Source organism: Podarcis filfolensis, assembly GCF_964270895.1.
Source record: "Podarcis filfolensis genome assembly, chromosome: 17".
Taxonomy (NCBI): Eukaryota; Metazoa; Chordata; class Lepidosauria; order Squamata; family Lacertidae; genus Podarcis; species Podarcis filfolensis.
In genome coordinates this window covers 34,490,577-34,513,970 of record NC_139621.1, presented here as the reverse complement: position 1 = coordinate 34,513,970, position 23,394 = coordinate 34,490,577, and the positions used below count along the sequence as shown (strand labels likewise).

At 46.3% G+C, this 23,394-nt stretch overlaps 1 protein-coding gene across 1 annotated transcript in view; it reads left to right on the top strand.

Moving 5' to 3' along the window:
- The window catches only part of SHB (SH2 domain containing adaptor protein B), a 153,230-nt gene that overhangs the window by 36,224 nt on the left and 93,612 nt on the right, over positions 1 to 23,394 (top strand). The window contains 1 exon segment of the mRNA XM_083593587.1: positions 20,901 to 21,018. Within this exon segment, the coding sequence (XP_083449713.1) occupies positions 20,901 to 21,018 (118 nt within the window).

The window sequence follows — 23,394 nt, the reverse complement described above, 5'->3', positions numbered from 1 at the left end:
GTAACATACTCCGTTACTTCCGGGTTACTGTGGAGCACAACCTGAAAATATTCATCCCAAAGCTACTTCAACCCAAGGTATGACTAGTAGTATTTATTTCTCAGTTTGAATCTTTGCACATAAATCTGCACATGGAATCTTTTATCTTCTGTCCTTCTCCCTTGGAAATCTGCCAGTGGCTCTCCTCCTTCTCTGTGCTACACAGCGATCTGTATAACCATCTTGTGACAGTCTTAAGAACCAGGAAAAAAGAGTTGGTGGGTGCTGAAATTGCTCCTCTGAAATTCAGAGAAATGTTCCTGGAAGGGGCAGAGCACCTGTGCGCTGTGATTGCGCAATCCAGATGTGCCTAGATTTTTCAGGGGCTGCAGGTAGCAGTGCGTATAAGTTGTCTGTCCGCTCAAGTGCAAATGCAGTCCTTAGCTTCCACCATTAAGAAGCGTTTCATGTGAAATTTATAGTGCCTTCCTTACCAGAAATGCTGAGGCAAGTAATTCTTACTGGATCTCTAACCTGCATTTGTGAATTCTTTATTGACTCAAAACTTGATAGGGAAGTTATTGGTGGTTTCAGCTTCTTTTTTCCTTCCCACTTTTTTTTAAGGACTAAAACCTGCACTGCTTTTGCCTTCAGGGGCGTTTTCCATGTCAGCCGGAACAAATTGGGTTTGTTTGATACCAACCTGAAAAAGAAAAAAAAATGAAAACCAGTGAATGCATATATATAGAAAGGATTTGCATCAGGGGAAAATATCTAGCGGCAAAAAGATGATGCTTGGTGAGTGAAAGCGTAGATGTGTTTTTGGCACTGTGGGCCAGAAATGTGGATTGTATGTGAAGCCTTCTGTGTAATGAACTGTCCTAATCCACCTGCTATCCGGTAATTAATCATGATAGGATTATACCCCAACTAATCCTGGTGATTAGGAGAGCAACTGTATGTGAAGGTAAATTTAATCTAGTTGCTAGGCTTGAGAATTCTAAGTGCCTAGTTTTGCAACAGAAGCAGACCAAAAGTGGGCATATGGCTAGCAGGGGCCTACAAGCCCAAGAGCCAGTAAAACCTGTGGGATATCTTCGCAACAATGACCCACCATCTGTCTGCAGCCCAAGCTACTCAGCGATGTTTGCTTTCAGGAACTCGCTCAGAGAACTCAAGCAGGAAGGGTGTTGCTGCAGAGAGATGGGACATGTTTAAAGAACTATAATCACTGAGAAGTGATTTGTAGTTACGACACTGTGTAGTTGTCAGCCCAGATACTGGATTTACCCAAGATAAGCTCTGATACTCCAGCAGTGATTTTTTTTAAAAGAATTTTTTTTCATAGAAAATGAAAGTTTGGATTTCTCCGAAGTGGCTTCATAAACTCAGGATTATTGGTTCTGACCCTTGTTCCAGATTGCAGCAGATGGTCCTTGTTTCCTCTGCTGCACGGCCTCAGGCCTTTGCCGAAAACAAGCTTGGATCATTTCAGCCCTGATACATACCATTTACCCACCTTTGTAAGCAACTGCAGTTAATAATAAGAATTTATTATTTATACCCCGCCCATCTGGCTGGGTTTCCCCAGAAACTTTGGGGGTGGGGGGAAAGCAGGCTAATGAAAATGGTTAGGAAAACTAATTAAAATGGCTAATGAAAATGGTTAAGAAAACTAGGTAACTGCCTGGTACAGTGGTACCTCGGGTTCAGAACTTAATTTGTTCTGGAGGTCTGTTCTTAACCTGAAACTGTTCTTAACCTGAAGCACCACTTTAGCTAATGGGGCCTCCTGCTGCCGCCGCACCGCACGATTTCTGTTCTCATCCTGAAGCAAAGTTCTTAACCTGAGGTAATATTTTTGGGTTAGCGGAGTCTGTAACCTGAAGCGTATGTAACCTGAGGTACCACTGTATAATACCTACATATTTAGGTGTATGGAGTGTTAGGGGAGGGGTTGTACCTCCTGATGAGGGACATGTCATGGTCCTTCAGGGGTAGTTTGTCCACCTTTGGTCCCCACTGAGCACTCAGCTCTCACCTGTGGCTCCTAGAAGCCGTCAGCATGTGACAGCAGACACACCCCGGAAGCAGCTTCAACCGGCCAGCTAAACCAGGTGAGGATAGCCAATGGGGCTCAAACCTTCAGTGAGTTAGTGACGTCTCCTGCATGTGAAGCCAGGTTTCAGCGGATTGACCGGATGAGACCAATAGTGGGTCCAGTGGTCAAGAAGGCAGTTTCTGCACATGCCATAGAAGGAAGTGAGGGGCAGATGGGGCTTCTCAACCTGGGAAGGTAGCCATCTAGGAGAAGGAACACATTGGTCCTAAACCTCCTCTGCCTTGTGAGATATCTGAGGGGGGAAAACGCTAAGGAATAAACCCTACACACATCCAGAGAGGAGTTCCTAAGATGGTTGGGTGGTGCCTTGTACCACTTCTGGCAACTCCTGCAGCCAAGCTGGTGCCAAACGTATTGCTCTGCTTTTCTTTAGAGGGTCAAGAGGAGGGTCTTGTTGCCTGGGCAGCCCAGGACCTCCATACATACCGCTCAGTCTTGCACCCCAGGGAGCTCACTTCAGTTCTGTCAACGAAGTGGTTTGACTTCACCCCTGCTCCATTGTCTCTTGAGACAAACAGATACCAACAATGACAAATTTAGGTTCATATACATTTTGCAAAAAAGTGCAAAACATTACACCATGACAGCATTGTAAAATGTAGCTTAGCTCCAGCCATGTAGGATTAGGTTCCATTCTACCAACTGCAAGTGAAAAAGCACACTGTGTTTATGCTTGCGTTAAGGTAACGGAAAAGGAAAAAATCTCTGCAGGAACTAGACATTTGAGGGTTGCTGCCAAGTGTTGCAGCCTGGTGTTTTGTGGTTATGGAAATGTGCAGGAAAGGTGATAGCTGCTGTAAAACAAAACACAACAGTAACTGGCTGAATTTTTTTTATGTTTTCAGGCCAATTAGATTACCTTAAATGCTTTGAGCTTTATCTTGGAAAATAGCTGGCAAAGATCCTTCAGTCTAGGAATTAATTTGTTGCAGCAGTAGCAAACCAAGGAACAAGGAATGGGAATGTCTAGCCTGCCTTGTGCACTAGAATTCTTGCAAAGTGAGATTTGGCACCTTTGGAATTCTGTGCAAAGGCACACATGGCATTTAGATTCTTGCTGCAGAATCGCCCATAGCATGGACCAGCCTTGTATACAGCAACTTGCCTGGTGGCTGCAAGTGACGGTGGAGGGATGAATCCGCCATCCTTTCCTCTGTGGCCAGTGTGGAAACCAAGCAAGCTGGTGGAAGAGGGATGGGGAGACCTGTCCCTCCTCTGCCAGTCTCTGTCAACAGCATGGATTTTCAGGCCAACTTCTGTTTGCCATTTTTGTGGGCTTATTTACAGGCTACCATGAAGCTGGCTTTCCAACTTAGATACAGCCATAGATAAAATTTGTTGTTGTTTAGTCGTTTAGTCGTGTCCGACTCTACGTGACCCCATGGACCAGAGCACGCCAGGCACTTCTGTCTTCCACTGCCTCCTGCAGTTTGGTCAAACTCATGCTGGTAGCTTTGAGAACACTGTCCAACCATCTCGTTCTCTGTCGTCCCCTTCTCCTTGTGTCTTTCCCAACTTCAGGGTCTTTTCCAGGGAGTCTTCACTTCTCATGAGGTGGCCAAAGTATTAGAGCCTCAGCTTCAGGATCTGTCCTTCCAGTGAGCACTCAGGGCTGATTTCCTTAAGAATGGATGGGTCTGATCTTCTTGCAGTCCATGGGACTCTCAAGAGTCTCCTCCAGCACCAGAATTCAAAAGCATCAATTCTTTGGCGATCAGCCTTCTTTATGATCCAGCTCTCACTTCCATACATCACTACTGGGAAAACCATAGCTTTTACTATACGGACCTTTGTTGGCAAGGTGATGTCTCTACTTTTTAAGATGCTGTCTAGGTTTGTCATTGCTTTTCTCCCAAGAGGCAGGTGTCTTTTAATTTCGTGGCTGCTGTCACCATCTGCAGTGATCATGGAGCCCAAGAAAGTAAAATCTCTCACTGCCTCCATTTCTTCCCCTTCTATTTGCCAGGAGGTGATGGGACCAGTGGCCATGATCTTCGTTTTTTTGATGTTGAGCTTCAAACCATATTTTGCGCTCTCCTCTTTCACCCTCAATAAAAGGTTCTTTAATTCCTCCTCACAGCCATAGATAAAATTAGATATTGCTATATAAGGAATGGGAAGTGACAGTACTCTTAGACAAAGCTTTGGCTACTTTCACATTCTATATTAATCCAAGTGGCTGCAGATCCCCTTCCTCCAAATGCTCCTATATTTATTACTTGATCACTGCACTGTCAGATTATCACTCTTATTTGTGGACAGGCCCTCGCCAGTCAAAGCAGAGCAGGGAGAATTTGCATATCCTCCTGAGAAACACTGCTTTCCAAATAGACTTACTTTGTCCATTCCGAAGCAGGTCTCCCATTGATGATTACACACAAGAAACATTAGCATGTGTGAATGATTGGAAGGGAGAAGAAGCATGGATTTGGCAGTAACCAGATAATTACCCAATCACCACCAGTTATTCTTAAATGTATTCTCCTAGCCTTCAGATATGAATAGTGCTTCTCATTATCTTAAACGACTTGGGGTGCCCCTCGAGGCAATATAGATAAATGAATGCTGTGCTGCACTTGGGTCTAGCACTGTTTCCTTCTTACTGGCATTATCCAATGCATTCCATGTTTTTTGGCAAGCATCTTAATGGGTTTTTTCCTTTCCGTTGTCAGGTGGGAATGTGATTTGGCTTACAGAGAAATTGAGCTGGGATCAATTCTTCCATTAAATGTTCATGTTCTGAGTTGGCACACCCTGGCTATCTAGTGATACGGAAATTATCTCATTTTTTAAACTGACATTTACATCAAGTTATATTGCTGTGCTCATCTGAAGACAGCTACTGGCTTCCTTACTTGCCCCTGCTGATCTCTGCTATGCACAACCTTTTCCATACGGTGGGTTAAATATAGTTCATTATCTCTTTAAAGTGGGCTAGTTCATGTTACCTTCCTGGTGGAAGAACATGCGTAAACAAGAACCCACCCTCCATAACAGAAAGGTCTTCTGTCCTTTCTCAGACAGAAGTGTCTAACCAAATTTATGGTGCATGCATTATTGCCTCATCCTGTTTGGCATGTCTACAGTAGACCCGTGCAATGTACTGATGCATTGGCTGAAACCGATTCAAAGTTAAAATCGTGAGAGTGATTTCAGAATTTCTGATCAGGCAGTGTACAGCCATACCTCATGTTACGTCCGCTTCATGTTACATTCTTTCAGATTACGTCCCGCGGTGACCCGGAAGTACCGGAAAGGGTTACTTCTGGGTTTCGCCGCTTGCGCATGCGCAGAAGCACAAAATGACGTCATGCGCAGAAGCGGCAAATCGCAACCCGCGTGTGCGCAGACGGACCGCTGCGGGTTGTGTTCTTTTCATGTTGCGAACGGGCCTCTGGAACGGATCCCGTTCGCAACCAGAGGTACCGCTGTATCGCAAATCTCCAGCCTCGTTCGAGACAGCAACACGCCCTTCAGTCAGGCCGTCTGAAGCTTGCCCACTCCCTCCCTCTGCAGCCCAGCCACCGGCCTCAGGAGTGGGACTTGCTTGCCTGCCAGCCTGCGCCTTCGCTTCTTTCCCTGGCCACGTGAGCGCTGGCAGGCTGCCTCCTCCCTCCATTCCTCCTCGTGCCATGTAGAACAGTGGCTCCCAATAGCCGCTGTTTGCCTGGTGAGACTATTGCAGTTTGGGGGAGGCCTACGGCTCTGCAGTACCGTGCCATGCGGCATCCCAGCTGATGTGCTCCGCCCTGGGGCAGCGCCGCCTGCCTGGCATCACTAGGAAGAGGCAGAAGCTGCGCATGATGGCGCTAACCATGGCTGGCAACTGCCTTCTTCCTCCCCACCTCCTCCCCAACATCATAATACAGTGATACCTCTGGATGCGAACAGGATCTGTTCCGGAGCCCCGTTCGCATCCTGAAGCGAACGCAACCTGCATCTGCGCTGGTAGCGATTCACCGCTTCTGTGCATGTGCATGATGTCACTTTGAGCCGGAAGTAACACGTTCTGTTACTTCCAGGTTGCCGTGGAGCGCAACTCGAAAACGCTCAACCTGAAGCAATTTCAACCCAAGGTGTGACTGTATACCGCAGTATCGCGAAGTTTAGGCGATATATTGCAATATATTGCGATGTTGGAAAGCAGATAGCACCTAGCCCTAGTCTACAGCTGCTGCCCTTCCTCACCAGTGCTGATTCCTTCCCGTTTGCTTTGGTTGACAGCAGCAGGAAAAAGAGTGTTCACCCACTTGTTCAAGAGAAAGTGACCACTACCAGGGCATATGGGGAGAAGTAATGGACTGGGGATGGGGATGAGCAGCAGTGAGAGCAGCATGTGGTAACAACAGGGCGTCGGACCCCTTCAGCACAGGACTAATGCAACAATGTGGGTGGCACTGTGGTCTAAACCACTGAGCCCCTTAAGTTTGCCAATTGGAAGGTCAGCGGTTCAAATCCCCACGACGGGCTGCGCTCCCGTTGCTCTGTCCCAGCTCCTGCCAACCTAACAGTTTGAAAGCACGTCAAAGTGCAAGTAGATAAATAAATTAGATAAATAGGTACCACTGTGGCGAGAAGGTAAACGGCGTTTCTGTGCGCTCTGGTTTTGTCACAGTGTCCTGTTGTGCCCGATGGGATGCGGGTGGCGCTGTGGGTAAAACCTCAGCGCCTAGGACTTGCCGATGATCAGGTCGGCGGTTCGAATCCCCACGGTGGGGTGCGCTCCCGTCGCTCGGTCCTAGCGCCTGCCAACCTAGCAGTTCGAAAGCACCCTCGGGTGCAAGTAGATAAATAGAGACCGCTTACTAGCGGGAAGGTAAACGGCGTTTCCGTGCGCTGCGCTGGCTCGCCAGTTGCAGCTTTTCACGCTGGCCATGTGACCCGGAAGTGTCTCCGGACAGCGCTGGCCCCCGGCCTCTTAAGCGAGATGGGTGCGCAACCCCAGAGTCGGACATGAATGGCCCGTACGGGCAGGGGTACCTTTACCTTTACCTTTACCCGTTGTGCCAGAAGCGGTTTAGTCATGCTGGCCACATGACCCTGAAAACTCTGTGGACAAACGCCGACTCCCTCGGCCTGAAAGCGAGATGAGTGCTGCAACCCTATAGTGGTCTTTGACTGGACTTAACCATCCAGGGGTCCTTTACCTTTACCTTAATGCATGTGCTCCCTCATTAAGAAGCTAACTTGCAGATTTGCTCTCTGTGAAGTGAATAGTACTGACCCCGTGCTGCACCCTTTCTGAAGTACGTACTATGAATTTAGCAGCAACCAGAAAAAACTAGGCACTCTAGAAACTTGTAAGTGTAAATCTCTTAGCCTCTGGGGTTTTTTCTCCCCACGTCTATTTTGGGTGAAAACTTCGCACTTTGAGCAAGACTTCCTGCGTATTTCAGCTTAATATATTGCTGTTATAAGTATTTAAAAACTGCTAAAACGTCTCAAGGGAAAGATGGCAGGACTGGAACTAGAACTGTGAAATAGATTCATTGCAAGCCCCCGAAATTATAATAGGTGTTAACATTATTTAAAAGGAAACAAGGTATTTTATTTATTTATTTATTTAAAATTTCCAAAGGGTTGGAACCGGCTTGATCTAGGGATCGCAATTTCGTCTGGCTTCACCAAATTTGGATCAAGCAGTAGTTTAAAAGTGTGCCTGCATTCTCTCTGTCTCTCTCTCTCTCTTTCCCCAGCCTTGTCTAACTCTCTCTGTGCTGTTGCCCCCTGCAACTCCCATTAGCCCCAGGTATTGTGGCCAATGGGCAGGGATGGAGTGAGATGTAATTATGGGATATCTGTTGACTAGGGTCACGAGCTGTTGCTGGACTACAACTCCCATCATCCCTAGTGTCAGGGAACTGCCATCAGCTCAGAGGCGAGAGGTGGAAGGGCAGTTGTGTTATAGGGAACCTCCGAAGATCTTGTGAAGCAGTTCCTCCTCTGGCAAGGAGGAAAGCCCCGCCTCCAGTGGGGAGGGTGTGCAGGGACCAGGAGATGCTAGGGAGAGCATCAACACAGATCCTGAGCAAAGCGGAGGGGAGCGAAGTACCCCTTTGCCAGAGCCCACTCTGCACAGTGGGTTTCGGCGTAGAAGGATGGGGCTCACACGACTGTTATGCTGGGGGAGGTACAAGGACTGGCCACTCCCAGATTCTGCTAGCGACTGAGCCAGACATGAACTTGCGACGCTCTTCACTATAAATAAAGGAAAAGGTAAAGGGACCCCTGACCATTAGGTCCAGTCATGGCCGACTCTGGGGTTGCGGTGCTCATCTCGCTTTGTTGGCCGAGGGAGCTGTCGTACAGCTTCCAGGTCATGTGGCCAGCATGACTAAGCTGCTTCTGGCGAACCAGAGCAGCGTACGAAAACGCTGTTTACCTTCCCGCCGGAGCAGTATCTATTTATCTACTAGCACTTTGACGTGCTTTTGAACTGCTAGGTTGGCAGGAGCAGGGACCGAGCAATGGGAGCTCACCCCGTCGCGGGGATTTGAACTGCTGACCTTCTGATCGGCAAGTCACAGGCTCTGTGGTTTAACCCACAGCACCACCCGCGTCCAGTGCTAATTCTCTTCTGCAAATGTTCCTCTATCAAGGACCCCAGCAAGGCATACTTCTGATTCCCTTCAGCAGGAGAAAACATCAGTGGCGTAGCGTGGGTTGTCAGCACCCGGGGCAAGGCAAGTAATTTGTGCCCCTAACCCGCCCCCTAACCCGTGGATTTGCGCCCCCTAACCCTAACCCTCAGATGTTGCGCCCGGTGTGGCCAGCCCCCCCTGCACCCCCCACGCTACGCCACTGGAAAACATGATTGAAAGACGGCTGGGGAATTAATGGGGGAGAAAGTTGAAGCATCCCACCCCACCACGAATTTTGATCTGCAAAGACCACTGCACCACCACCCCATCAGCTTACCCCCTAACAGCGTTGTATTGGGATCCGTGTGTTTCCTCATAACATCTATCGCCACCATGCAGGCATATGGCCCAGGCACCAAAAAAAAAGCTTGGAAAAGACAGGTCGGAGTCTTGCCTGTTTGCTCTCGAGCAACCACACCACCACCTGATACCTAGGTAGCATCCCTGTGGTCAGGGATGATGGGAGCTGTAGTCCAAAAACAGCTCATGACCCAGGTTTGGAAAACCCTGATCTAGTCCAACCCCCCTGTGATGGGGGAATCTTTTGCCCAACGTGGGGCTCGAACCGCCAAAGTGCTTCTGTCTTGCTCACCATGGGAAGAGAACCCAGCATGCTTGAGGCTTTCCTGAAGAGGACGGACTCTTTCCCCAGTTCTTTTCCGTGGCACAGCACAAAGTCACCCAGCACTGTTGTTCCCTGGGGGAGTGTTGCCATAGCCAAAGGCATGTTACGGGAGTCGCTTAAAAAGCAGTCTGAAGTGCCCCAATTTGTGGCAGCTGGGTTGAATTGTTGTTTTTTTGAGGCCCATGCCAAACAAAAACCTCCACAAAAGTTACAGAATCATAGAATCATAGAGTTGGAAGAGACCACAAGGGCCATCAAGTCCAACCCCCTGCCAAGCAGGAAACACCATCAGAGCACTCCTGACATATGGTTGTCAAGCCTCTGCTTAAAGACCTCCAAAGAAGGAGACTCCACCACACCTTGGCAGCAAATTCCACTGTCGAACAGCTCTTACTGTCAGGAAGTTCTTCCTAATGTTTAGGTGGAATCTTCTTTCTTGTAGTTTGGAACCATTGCTCCATGTCCGCTTCTCTGGAGCAGCAGAAAACAACCTTCCTCCCTCCTCTATGTGACATGTTGTTTTTTGCCAGATCAGTGACACCGTAGAAATCTCTCCCCTGCCACAAAAAAAGCCCTCTGAGTTTTTACGTACATGTGATGGGTTTTCATGTTTGTAAAAGTTTCTAATTGGATGCAGAGTGGCTCAGTTGCACACCCGAGCAAGGGAACTTTTTAGAACGGCAATAAACCTCCAGCTAAAACCCCTTAGCAATTGTAGATCTGCTTCCCGGCACATTTTCTTGCAGAGGGCTACTCTTTCGCTCTTCAGTCTTCCTTTTCTAGGAACCCAAATGCCTCATTATTGACTACAAAACAATTAGGCATTGATTTCCTCTTTTCGCTCTGTCTCCCCATCCCACCCGCCTTCCCTCTTGTGTTTTCACAGGAGTGTAAAGAAACCTTGACGAGACGGATTCTCTCTCCCCCGTTTTTTAGAAAAAGTGTTGCGAATTTCAAGTGTGCAATCAAATTCATTAACATGCCTTTTGCACTGATGGGGATATTTATAACCAGTGGGACCCTTATGTACACTATGAACATATGAAAAGAGCTGCTGTAGCAAACCAGAGATTCATCTCGCACAGCATCCTTTCTCCCACTATTGCAAAAACAGATGTGTCTGGGAGTCCCCCAAGTAGAACGCGAAAGGCAGTAGTAGTCTTCAGTCCAGGGTGGATTTGATTTTAAATCAGACAGATTTAAATCACGGTTTAAATCACTAGTCAGTAAGACTTGATTTAAATCGTTTTTTCACAGAAAGACTCATTCTTGCTGGTATCATCTTCATATTTACAAGCAGATGAAGGTTTTGTTTTTTGGAATAATAAATTTTCAGAGGTGCACTATATTAAAATAAAGTAAAAAATTTTTTTAACAATTTATTTAAGTAAAACAGTAACATTATAGCATATGTATCCATGTTTGTTAACTGATGTGGTTAAACATATACATACATACATGTGTGTGTGTGTGTGTGTGTGTGTATATAAACTTAGACTGAGTTTTTGCACACGTGAAAAACTTAAACAAATCCTTATTTCCTGATGAATAGCCTTTGGACTATTGTTGTTGTTGTTGTTTAGTCATTTAGTTGTGTCCGACTCTTCGTGACCCCATGGACCAGAGCACGCCAGGCACTCCTATCTTCCACTGTCTCCCACATTTTGGTCAAACTCATGCTGGTAGCTTCGAGAACACTGTCCAACCATCTCTGTCATCCCCTTCTCCTTGTGCCCTCAGTCTTTCAGAGCATCAGGGTCTTTTCCAGGGAGCCTTCTCTTCTCATGAGGTGCCAAAGTATTGGAGCCTCAGCTTCACGATCTGTCCTTCCAGTGAGCACGCAGGGCTGATTTCCTTCAGAATGGATAGGTTTGATCTTCTTGCAGTCCATGGGACTCTCAAGAGTCTCCTCCAGCACCATAATTCAAAAGCATCAATTCTTCAACGATCAGCCTTCTTTATGGTCCAGCTCTCACTTCCATACTATAATGTAACTTAAATAGAAATGTAATGTATAACTTAAATAGAAATGTAATGTATAATGTAACTTAAATAGAAAACTATCTTTAGAAAGATTTTTCTTCCAAAAGTATTTTATTTTAAAAATCCAATTTAATTTTTTTAAAAAAATTACTTTTTTAAAAAAAAACATTGATTTTTATCCTCCCTGGTCTTCACCTTGCCTTGTTTCCTAGCATCCTGCCTCTGAAACCTTAGGCACTGCATAGAGCAGTGTTTCTCAACCTGTGGGTCCCCAGATGTTGTTGAACTACAACTCCCATTATTCCTAGCCAGCAGGACCAGTGGTCAGGGATGATGGGAGTTGTAGTCCAACAACATCTGGGGACCCACAGGTTGAGAACCGCTGGCATAGAGCCATCATGACTGGAGTATGCCACTGATATGTTCCCCCACCCCAATGAATTTGTCTAGTCCATCTTAAAAGTCATCTAAGCTACTGTCACTACATCCTGTAACAGCGAATCCCATGCATTAATCATGTGCTGTGTGAGGAAGTAGGTTGCTCTCTCATTCAGTTTCAGTGGATGACCCCAGGTCTTAGGGGTGAAATTCCCTCTCTCCATTTTGCATTCTTTTATAAACCTCTGTCCTGTCCCCCTAGCCCAGTGGTGTCCAGATCTCACTTGGATGCTCAAGTAATGCATAAAGGCAACATTTGAATATTCAGGTTGCTTCTTCTTGTCCATTTGAGTGTTTACGGGAATTATATCCCATCTTTCTGTTCCAACTGAATGCTTAAGTTGTTTTGCAATATAATAAAAGCAGTGCTAGATAGATATATGGATATATAATTGAAATTTGCTTAAAACTAAACCACAACAGAGAGAGAACAATATACCCAGGAGGCTGAAAACCGTCAGACAGAAGGCAAATCAAATGCTTGCCTGAACAACAAAAAGTCTTGGCAGCAGAAAACCGTAAAATACAGGGCAAAAGGAATCCATAAGCCACAGTGTTTCACAGTCTGGCCACTGCTACAGAGGCAGAGTTCAGACATAATGCTGAACTATGGTTTAACACGGGACGCGGGTGGCGCTGTGGGTTAAACCACAGAGCCTAGGACTTGCCGATCAGAAGGTCGTGGTTCGAATCGCCGTGATGGGGTGAGCTCCCTTTGCTCGGTCCCTGCTCCTGCCAATCTAGCAGTTCAAAAGCACATCAAAGTGCAAGTAGATAAATAGGTACCACTCCGGCGGGAAGGTAAACGGCGTTTCCATGCGCTGCTCTGGTTCACCAGAAGCGGCTCAGTCATGCTGGTCACATGACCCGGAAGCTGTACGCCGGCTCCCTCGGCCAATAAAGCGAGATGAGCACCGCAACCCCAGAGTCGGCCACGACTGGCCCTAATGGTCAGGGGTCCCTTTACCTTTACCTATGGTTTAACACAGGCATTCCCAAACTCGGCCCTCCAACTGTTTTGGAACTACAGTTCCCATCATCCCTGACCACTGGTTCTGTTAGCTAGGGATGATGGGAGTTGTGGTCCCAAAACAGCTGGAGGGCCAAGTTGCTGGTTTAACACTACATAGATGAGTTGCAAAGAACCTTAGTCACACACGATCCCTCTCTCCCCTGGCATAATGACACGGAAGAGGCAGGAAGCCTCCACAACCATTTTAAATTAACCGCAGTTTGTTGTGTTGTCAGAACCCTAAACTGCGGTTAATCTTAACTGTCCTATGTTGAAACAAGCCGGCTTCTTAAGCTGTGGTTTGAAGTTGACTCGTTTTAACAAGCTGCTTTTAAGATTATGTAGGTTTGTTGGGTTCAGATGGCACAGCAAGCTATGGTTTGTGGAAGCGAAGGCTTCTGAACTCTTCTCAGACATGCCAGAAGGAAATGAGGGAAGAGGAGCACGCGCATCTGAAGCTCACTATGGCATTCCACAATGAAGGTGCGGCAGCTGAAAAGACCCTGCTCCCGCGTCCCGTGTTAAACCATAGGTAAAGGTAAAGGTACCCCTGCCCGTACGGGCCAGTCTTGACAGACTCTAGGGTTGTGCGCTCATCTCACTCTATAGGCCGGGAGCCAGCGCTGTCCGCAGACACTTCCGGGTCACGTGGCCAGCGTGACAAGCTGCATCTGGCGAGCCAGCGCAGCACAAAGAACGCCGTTTACCTTCCCGCTAGTAAGCGGTCCCTATTTATCTACTTGCACCCGGGGGTGCTTTCGAACTGCTAGGTTGGCAGGCGCTGGGACCGAGTGACGGGAGCGCACCCTGCCGCGGGGATTCGAACCGCCGACCTTTCGATCGGCAAGTCCTAGGCGCTGAGGCTTTTACCCACAGCACCACCCGCGTCCATTATGTGGAGCAAGAAGGCTGATTGTTGGGGCCCTGGTCCTGATCCCTTTAAAGGTAAAGGGACCCCTGACCATTAGGTCCAGTCGTGACTGACTCTGGGGTTGCGGCGCTCATCTTGCTTTACTGGCCGAGGGAGCCGGCGTACAGCTTCCGGGTCATGTGGCCAGCATGACTAAGCCGCTTCTGGTGAACCAGAGCAGCGCATGGAAACGCCGTTGACCTTCCCGCTGGAGCGATACCTATTTATCTACTTGCACTTTGACGTGCTTTCGAACTGCTAGGTTGGCAGGAGCAGGGACCGAGCAATGGGAGCTCACCCCATCACGGGGATTCAAACCGCCGACCTTCTGATCGGCAAGTCCTAGGCTCTGTGGTTTAACCCACAGCACCACCCGTGTCCTCCTGACCCCTTTAGGATTTTACAAACCTTCACTTTGAACTGACCTTGGATACAGATGGGTAGCGGTTGAATATCAAAAGTGACTGGCCAGCCATTTCTAGACAACAGTCTAGTGACAGTAGCATTTTAGTTTCTGGTGCATTTACATTTCTGAATTCCAGGTGCTAGGGATAAAATGTTTCTCAGGGACATCTGGTCACCTGTTGTTGGCGATGAGTGCTGGACCAGAAGGGCCTTTTTGGTCTCACTTCAGATCTAGGATGTTACTTCAGGAAGGGGGGGGGGGAACTAAAATAAAAATGCAGCGTTGAAGCTCAGCCACACACAAAACAAAACTAAACAAACCCTGAAATACTCTAAACTTAAAAAAAGACCCTGTCAGCAGGGATAAAAGAAACCATGTGTCAGCACAGGCCAGCTGCTTTATCTAGGCTAAAAAATGCCAAATTGTAATTTAAACTGAAATAGCATCATGGGCAGCTGGAGGCTCTTTTGACAGCCCACGAGTTGTATATCTAATCTTAATTAGAATTTAGGGATGTGTCTGCTTTTGAAATAAACCAGGTTGCCGTGTTTGTCCAGGTACCGGATTAGCTGATTTTTCTGCAGCGCTCCGTGTTTACGAGAGCTAAAGCCCTTGATTTATTTCAGATATCGATTTTGGAATTTATGACGGATAGTTTTTCAGAACCACCTATCACCCCGGCCGTCTAATCGTTCCTCTAGTTAGAGATAGACCGTGTATACAGTATTTGCAGCATAGATCTGGGCTGGCTTTGTTGCTTTGCTGGGCTTGGAAACCTTGCTAATTTGTGAGTCTGAAGAAGAGATCCGGTTGCATGGATCTATGATTCCCACAAATCGCAAGGCCTCTAATTGATTTTGTGCTAGGGCTGGGACTCCACCGGTCAATTGACCAGTCAAATACTGTCAATTGACCGGTCAATTGGCAGCTTATTACTTGACCACAGTCAGATATGATCAAATATTCCATGAAAACAAAATATGCCCTCTGGTAGGTTGTGTTAATTGCTTGATGGTATCATCTGGTAGCAGAGGCAGGTTTGAAAGCTTTATCTCCCCGTCCCCTATGCCACAAGAGTATTTGTATGTGTATCACGTATATGTGCATGTTTTCTTCCTTCCTTTCCAAGCACAAACATTTTTTTATGAGCAGGCACCACCCATCCCTTCACTATCACCATCCCCGGCAACAGATTCTGTGGTTTATAGTTGCTATTAATTTTGCTTAATTTCGTTTTAAAGCAAAATTTGTAACTGCTTGGGCTCGCTCTGGGATTCTAGGATTAAAGCCAAGAAGAGTTGCTCGCTGTCTTCAACATCATTTGCATAACATTTATATTTGCAGTAACATTGTGAGCTGTAAGCAGTAATTGACTTACAACCATTTTTAATTTAATTGATTCATAACAAGAGTTATCTGAGGTGGAATGTAAACCTGCAGTTTTGGCAGTTGCGCTTCTGTGCTGTGCTGTAGTCAGATGAACAATTTCTTTTCCTGAGAACGAACTTGAAAGTACTGCTTCTGCCACTTTGCAGCAGAAACGGTGGCTGTATACAGCACTGATTGGCTAGCATCTGTGACCACCAAACCCTCTGCCCAGATCCAAAGAGAATAACCTTGCTACTTTTTTAAAAAAAAATGAAACAATGGAAGAAAAATTCCTTCAAGCGATATTCGTTAAAAAAAACATTTTAAAGGCAGACAATCTGCATCGAAGCATGCTTGGATAGGTGAGATAGATGCTGAAATAAATAGCATTGGAATCACTGATGAGTATCTTTAAGCAGAAAGGGGCCTTGCTTTCTCCATAGGGGTGCATGGAGAGCAGTGCACATAGGTAAAAGGTAAAGTTAAAGGACCCCTGGATGGTTAAGTCCAGTCAAAGGCGACTATGGGGTTCTGGCATTCATCTCGCTATCAGGCCAAAGGAGGTGGTGTTTGTCCACAGACAGCTTTCCGGGTCATGTGGCCAACATGACTAAACCGCTTCTGGCGCAACGGGACACCGTGATGGAATCCAGCGCGCACGGAAACGCCGTTTACCTTCCCGCCGCGGTGGTACCTATTCATCTACTTGCACTGGCGTGCTTTCAAACTGCTAGGTTGGCAGGAGCTGGGACACAGCAACAGGAGCTCACCCTGTTGCGGGGATTCGAACCGCCGACCTTCTGATCAGCAAGCCCAAGAGGCTCAGTGGTTTAAACCACAGCGCCACCCGTATCCATGTAGAGCACATACAGCCCCCAGTACAAACCACCTTCCCTTCTCTAGTGGCCTCTGCTATGACTCAAGTGGGCCATTCAAGCCTTGTGGAGACCCTGCATGCATGACCCTCACGCATCACAACTCTGGCACTGCTCCAGCCCCCTAGCAAAGAGGTCAAATAAGTTCCCAGAGCATACGTTTTTTGTTAATTGTGAGCCTGTAACTCTGCCCATCGGGTTTTCCACTTAAAAGTCTTCCCTTCACTTGCTACAGGTGATGAGACTTTTCGACCTTGACTTAAGCCCTAACAAAAACCCATCTGGTAAGAGTTTCTAGTAGCAAAAACGTTTGGGGTTTTTTATATATATACAAATGTTTCCTTTCCTATAGAATGCATCTCTACCCCTGTGCCTTGTGCTGTGTTCAGTCTGGAATACGTTACAGATGCACTTAAACAAAGCCAGCGTTTGACATTACTCTGTTTGACAGGTTTTTATATGTTTAATTTACTCCCTTGTGTTTTGGGGGGGTCCAAATGGGAAAGGCGAAATATCAAATAAAAATACATTATCTACCTTAGGCTCTCTCTCTCTCTCCCCACCACTGCCCCCAACCCCCCCCCCCAGGCTGCCTCCGCTGCCAAATCTCATGTCATTTTAGTGCGGTTATTTTTTCCAAAGAGGCAACTATTACAGCGTCAGCCCCCATATCGGGGGGAACAGCGGGGCGCCCAAGATACGTATCTATCAGCAGCTGACAAGTCATCATCAGGGAAGTAAATGGATGATGTTTCAGCTGCAGGGCTTTCGGAGATAAAACCTGCCCTTGTTACGAGGAGAAATTACTCCTGCCTGATGCACACTGTTGTCTTTGAGCTAAGCACCCCCAGCCTCTGACACTGCTCTGACAGGGCTGTTGATTACAGCCTGGCCCCACATTAGACAGAAGATACGGAGCAATTCTCTCTCTCCCTCCCTCTCTCTCTCTCTCTCTCTCTCTCTCTCTCTCTCTCTCTCTCTCTCTCACCATTAGAGCTGCAATAACAAGCGACTCATTACAGTTATTTGGGGACGGGTGGGAGACCCCTCTCCCCCTCCCTCCATTTTGCACATGTCATTTTTAGCCATTTACATTTAATGATGCCCTTGAATGCAACCATAAATTGCGCCTCAAATGATGGGCAGAGTTGGCTTACACTTGAGTGGTCCAAAATAACTCCCCCCCCCAAAAAAAACCCCTGAAGATGAAGCAATAATTACTCTGGGATTGTCATCCCCTAACAATAGGGAGGAGTTGGCAGGGGCTCTTTAAGTACATAAGGGTGTTTGAAACTGTCTTGCTTGATCAGACAAAGGTCTCATCTAGAACAGCTGCAGCCATGCCTTGATTTTTTTTTTGTCCCTCTGCTCCCCAATGCATTTCAACTTGTCATCTTACTAAGGGAAAGGGGCTTGCTTTCAGAACTGGGTTTCCCAAGTCAGTGTTCTCCAAACTTTCTCTCTCTCTCTGGAAAGCCCATTTCATAATTGCTGAGGAACCTCTGAACATCTACGACAGAATCTCTGTGCATCACAGAAGACTCTCGTACCAGTTCATGGGGAACATTGGCAAGGCCTGTTTAGCACCGGCTGTCACCCTGTGTGACTTGAGCAGGCCCCCAGAATGGGCCCAGAGCTCTTTTGGGGCTGTGGATTGCATGAGGTACACCGTCAAGGAATTTTTTCCTTCCAGTAGCACCTTAAAGACCAACTAAGTTAGTTCTTGGTATGAGCTTTCGTGTGCATGCACACTTCTTCAGATACACTGAAACAGAAGTTGCCAGATCCTTCTATATAGTGAGAAGGAGGGGAGGGGTATTACTCAGAAGGGTGGTGGGAATGGGTGGTTGGCAGATAGCTGTGATGAGCCTGTTGACGACTCTTAACGACTGCAATAGGTCTTACAGGAAAAAGCAAGGGGTGAGAAGGTGAAAAATGGCTTTGTCATGTATAATGAGATAAGAATCCAATGTCTTTGTTCAGACCAGGTCTCTCCATGGTTCAGACCAGGTCTCTCCATGCGTCAAGGAATTTGTTAGACATTACTGGTATTCTAACTAGGGAATCCCAGATAATCTTCCAAGGAACCATGTCTAGAGCACCGTTTGAAAACCACGGTCCTAGGTTAACTTCTGAAAAGTCTTGAAAGACAGCTCATAGGAATAGTCAGTTGTATAGACCGTTGAATGGAACACTTACTACCTAGACTAGACTTAGCTGAATTGGAGCATATCCATTTATGAATGGATTTAAAATTAAATGGCTTTTCTGTGATAATGCTTCAAAATATATGCAGAACAAATCTAACCCATTGGCTGGTAAAAATGCTCCTACCTTTCACTGACGAATGCAGCCAACATGCTCAGATAGTTCCTGCTTTAATTGGTTGCATTACAGGCAACTCCCCACTTGCGCATGACCAGCACACATGCTAACGCTGACACTCACGTTAGTTTTAGCACCCAAAGGGGGTGGGGCAGGGGTGGACCAAACCAGAAGGGACTTACGCATGCCCCACTGATGCACGTAGTGGTCAGTAACAGAAGTGAGGATTCCCATGTATTTTGCTTTCCCCACTTTTTGTAGGGAGGTGTCACGTGCTAAAACCGAAACATGTTTGAAAACACCACTGCTCTGACAAACCTTCAGAATCAAGCTCCAGAATCAAAATTCTTAGGCGTCTGCTTCAACTACATCTGGGATTTTTCCAGCTCTGTGTGTTTGTCTGTGTGTCTCGGTAATGGATGTGTCAGAGAGTAGACACATAGCGCGTGATCCTGGTACAGAGTTCTGCAAATTCTTGAGGGCAAAGTGCTGGATTATGCTTAAGTAAACATTTGAAATATGCTACAGAGTTGTGCGTCATGTCTTCCCTAACTAGACCTGCAAGGTGTGCACTGTTCCTAGTAAGTCGTATTGGTTGCGTGTTGCGTACGAAATGTATTGACATTGAACCGGCCATCTAAGTTGACCCTGCAATGCAATCTTAACCGTGTCTATTCAGCAGTCAGTCGTATTGAATTGATTGGGGCTTATTCCCAGGTAAGTGGGGTTAGCCTTAGAGCACAATCCTATTTCCACTGCTCTTAGAGTAAATTCCATTGAACCGAGGTAGCGCTTCCTTCTGAATAAACTTGCATTGGATTGTACTACTGAAATAAGTACAAATGTTTTGAAAGAGAAGAGGGGACCCTGTAAGGTAGTTTACAAAGTGCTATAGCAATGAACTGAAATATAGGGAAAAAATACCTGTTGAAGCAGCAGAGTTTTGTGGCTCCTTGAGACAAACGAACTCATTGTGGTGTAAACTTTTGTGGTATAAGCTGTCTGTCTCTCACACCCAGACCCAGTAAAATACAATAAATGCAGTAAACCTAAACTTGAGTTAGCACTTTTCAATGAGTGAGATGATTTGATTAAGCAAAGATAAAAATAGGACAGGAAATAAAGCCAGGAAAAGAAATATCAGCCAAATGCAAGCTGGAATGAAAACATTTTTCCTTCTCGGCAGTAGTCTTAAGAGCACCATTGCCTTGTGTCAATAGGCAAAGCATTCTGATATTTAGGGGCTGCAATTTTAATGCGCTTATTTTTAGTCAATGCAACTCCAAGCTGATCCCTCCCTCCCAAAGTATATACAGTGGGGACTGATCTCCTGGTGTACATGCTGATATGCGGGCAATGTGAACAGATGAAATGGGGCAATAACATTCCCTGCAACAGCTTGCCAGTATCCCGTTGTGCGGCAGCAGCAGCAGATTTCAGAGGGGGACACTATTTTTCCCTTGCTCTCAGCCTCTATCTCTGTGTCTCCGACATAGGACCAAAGGGGTATGTGTGTGGAGTTATTGCTTCTGCCGTGAACATATATTATCTAGCACCGATTTGCTTATTTCATGCATGGCTGTAAGCTGGTCCAAACATGTCAGATGTGCAAGGACCTGAGGGGCATTGCAAGGTCATAGCGTGACTAAGTGGATGCGAATGAAGATCCTGAGTAAGAACAGTGTAAATACCTTTCCTTACTTAACCAGGCCTTTCTTTTACAGAGTTTGTTAGAAGAAAATGGGTACCAGTATCCTGGAGGTTAAGGGACGCAGGTGGCTCTGTGGGTTAAACCATAGAGCCTAGGACTTGCCGATCAGAAGGTCGGCGGTTCGAATCCCTGTGACGGGGTGAGCTCCCATTGCTCAGTCCTTGCTCCTGCCAACCTAGCAGTTCAAAAGCACATCAAAGTGCAAGTAGATAAATAGGTACCACTCCAGCGGGAAGGTAAACATGCGCTGCTCTGGTTCGCCAGAAGTGGCTTAGTCATGCTGGCCACATGACCCGGAAGCTGTACGCCGGCTCCCTTGGCCAATAAAGCGAGATGAGCACCGCAACCCCAGAGTCGGTCACGACTGGACCTAATGGTCAGGGGTCCCTTTACCTTTTATCCTGGAGGTTAGCCCTTGTGATTTTAGAGCTGTGGAAATTGGCAATGTGTCCAGTGATTGGGAAGTTCCTCTGGTTAAGAGTGTCCTTATTTTATTTTTTTCCAGGTCCTAATAGCCGATGACTACTCAGACCCATTTGATGCCAAAAGCGAGGGCAGCAAGACAGGCAAAGGAGAAAACACTGGCTACATGGAACCGTATGAAGCCCAGAGGATCATGACAGGTAAGGATGTATATAGAGTGGCATATGCCGTGTTATGGGTGTGACGTTTCATCCAGTGCTGCTGCTTTTCCACTCTTGGTCATTTACCTGAGAGCGGCACTCAGGCTGGCCGCACTATTCATGCATAGAATTGCCGAGCCTTGCTGACGTAAGCCAGCAGACTTCTTTAACCAGTGCTTTTGGCTTCCCCACGTGTACTTCCCTTCCTTTTCCAGAACTGGATGATGCTCAAAACGCCATTTGCAGTCTGTCTGCTTGCCATTTCAAGGCTCAGCCCAGGATTGAAACCTGCCAGAAAGCTGCGATTGGCATTGGGTTCCTTCTTTATCTTTGTAGAGGCAATAAATTGTCACGTGCACATTCTTCGTGTGTGGCATTGCATGCATAGTGTATGTGTTTTCCTCTAAAGGAAGTAAGCAGCCTTGATTTAGAGGAATGGTATCCTAATGTGGAATATGGCACTCAGTAGATTCCTTGAGGTTTTTGAGAGGTTGTTTGGCTTGGCTGAAGTTGCATTAGGGTTTGTTTGTGGCACATTGATCCCATGGCAATGAGCTTGAAACAAGCAAACAGCCTACTGATTTTCGATGGTAGTTTGCTTTGGATCCTTGAATTTAATTTCAGATGAGAACACTTACTGTTTAATGTATTGTGCACACTGAGAAGGTTTCTATAGCAGGGTTTTGTTTCAAACTGCTTGCAGTAAATTACACAAATGGGCCTCTTTATTAAATGAGATTTAGAGCCTCTAGGACTTCTGTAGATTTCCATAACTTCCAAATAAACCTGTTCAGCATTGGAGTGCTAGTTTCATGTAAGGAAAAAACTGTATCCAGGTTCAAGGAAACTAACAGTTTCGGATGGATTCATTGTTAATCTGAAACATTTTGGTGTATGTCTCTCATTGGTGCCTTGGTTTTCTTCCTTACAAACGTATTTATTTTTATGTATTTATTTTGTTGTTATTATTGTTATTTATTCTGATTATTTTTACCGTGTAATTGTTTAATGGATACACTCTTCGAGGCTTTTAAAAAAGATGGTATGAATAGATTCTTGATGTTTGTCTTAATTCAGCATTTCTCATTCAGTACAGATAATAACACTTAATGGACTGAACTTCTCTTTCTTCATGAATGCTAATTTATTTCTCTGAATAGGAGTTCCATAGTAAACAGAATATAGGGAAAGGCACAGGAATTGCCTTGCTAATTATGATGCGCATTAGCAGCCATGTCAGACAAAACAACAGATGTAAATGTATCGCCATTTTATGAGGTTTGAGTAAATTGGCTGCGCAGCCAATCTATTTTCAAGGTTCTGCAAGTCTTCAATGTATAGGCATAACGCTGTCTAGCAAACTCAAAGGATATCCAGCAATACGATGAATGATTGCAGTTTCCACTCTGATTACAAAGATGAAACATTTATATATTCCTCAAAGGGTAGATATGCATGATGGAGAACTTGTAATGTCACAAAGCTTACATACAATCCAGCTGTTAGCGTCTCCTGTCTTAGAGGACTACAGTGCATCTTAGAGCTTTGGAGCACATTCTGTAGTCAGTAAGGGACTGTTTCCCCTGAAAGATATTCTGTGGCAAGTCTCTGCTGTATTATCAAGAAAAGGGCCATTCTACATGAGGTGGCTCCTCAGAGAGGTCGGAGCTCTCTCCTCAGTGGCTAACTACATATTATACGGAATGTGGGTGGCGCAGTGGTCTAAAGCACTGAGCCTCTTGGGCTTGCCGATCAGAAGGTCGGCAGTTTGAATCCTGGTGATGGGGTGAGTTCCCGTTGCTCTGTCCCAGCTCCTGCCAACCTAGCAGTTCGAAAGCACACCAGTCCCAGTAGATAAACAGGTACCACTGTGGCAGGAAGGTAAATGGTGTTTCCTTGCGCTCTGGCTTCCGTCACAGTGTCCCATTGTGCCAAAAGTGGTTTAGTCATGCTGGCCACATGACCCGGAAAGCTGTCTGTGGACAAACGCCGGCTCCCTCAGCCTGAAAGCGAGATGAGCGCCACAACTCCATAGTCGCCTTTGACTGGACTTAACCGTCCAGGGGTCCTTTACCTTTAGCTTACCTTTTACATATTATAGGCAAATGTGTTTAAGAGAGCCCCAACCCAAAGCTTCTTTTTTAGCCAGAGCTCAGCTGTGGCGCCTCTCAGGTGGGCACCATTGCCATTCTTAGAGAACAAGGGAGAAGTTCATGGTGAGCTCTTTTTTCTAGAAAAATAGCACCGCCCCAACCCTTTTTAAAGGGGGAAAAATTGTGCTTCATGGGGAGGGAATTGGGTGAGGAGTAGTAGTGGTATGATTACCTCTTTCCCTGCCTGCCATTTCTTTGTTCCTGATAGATCCCCATGCATACT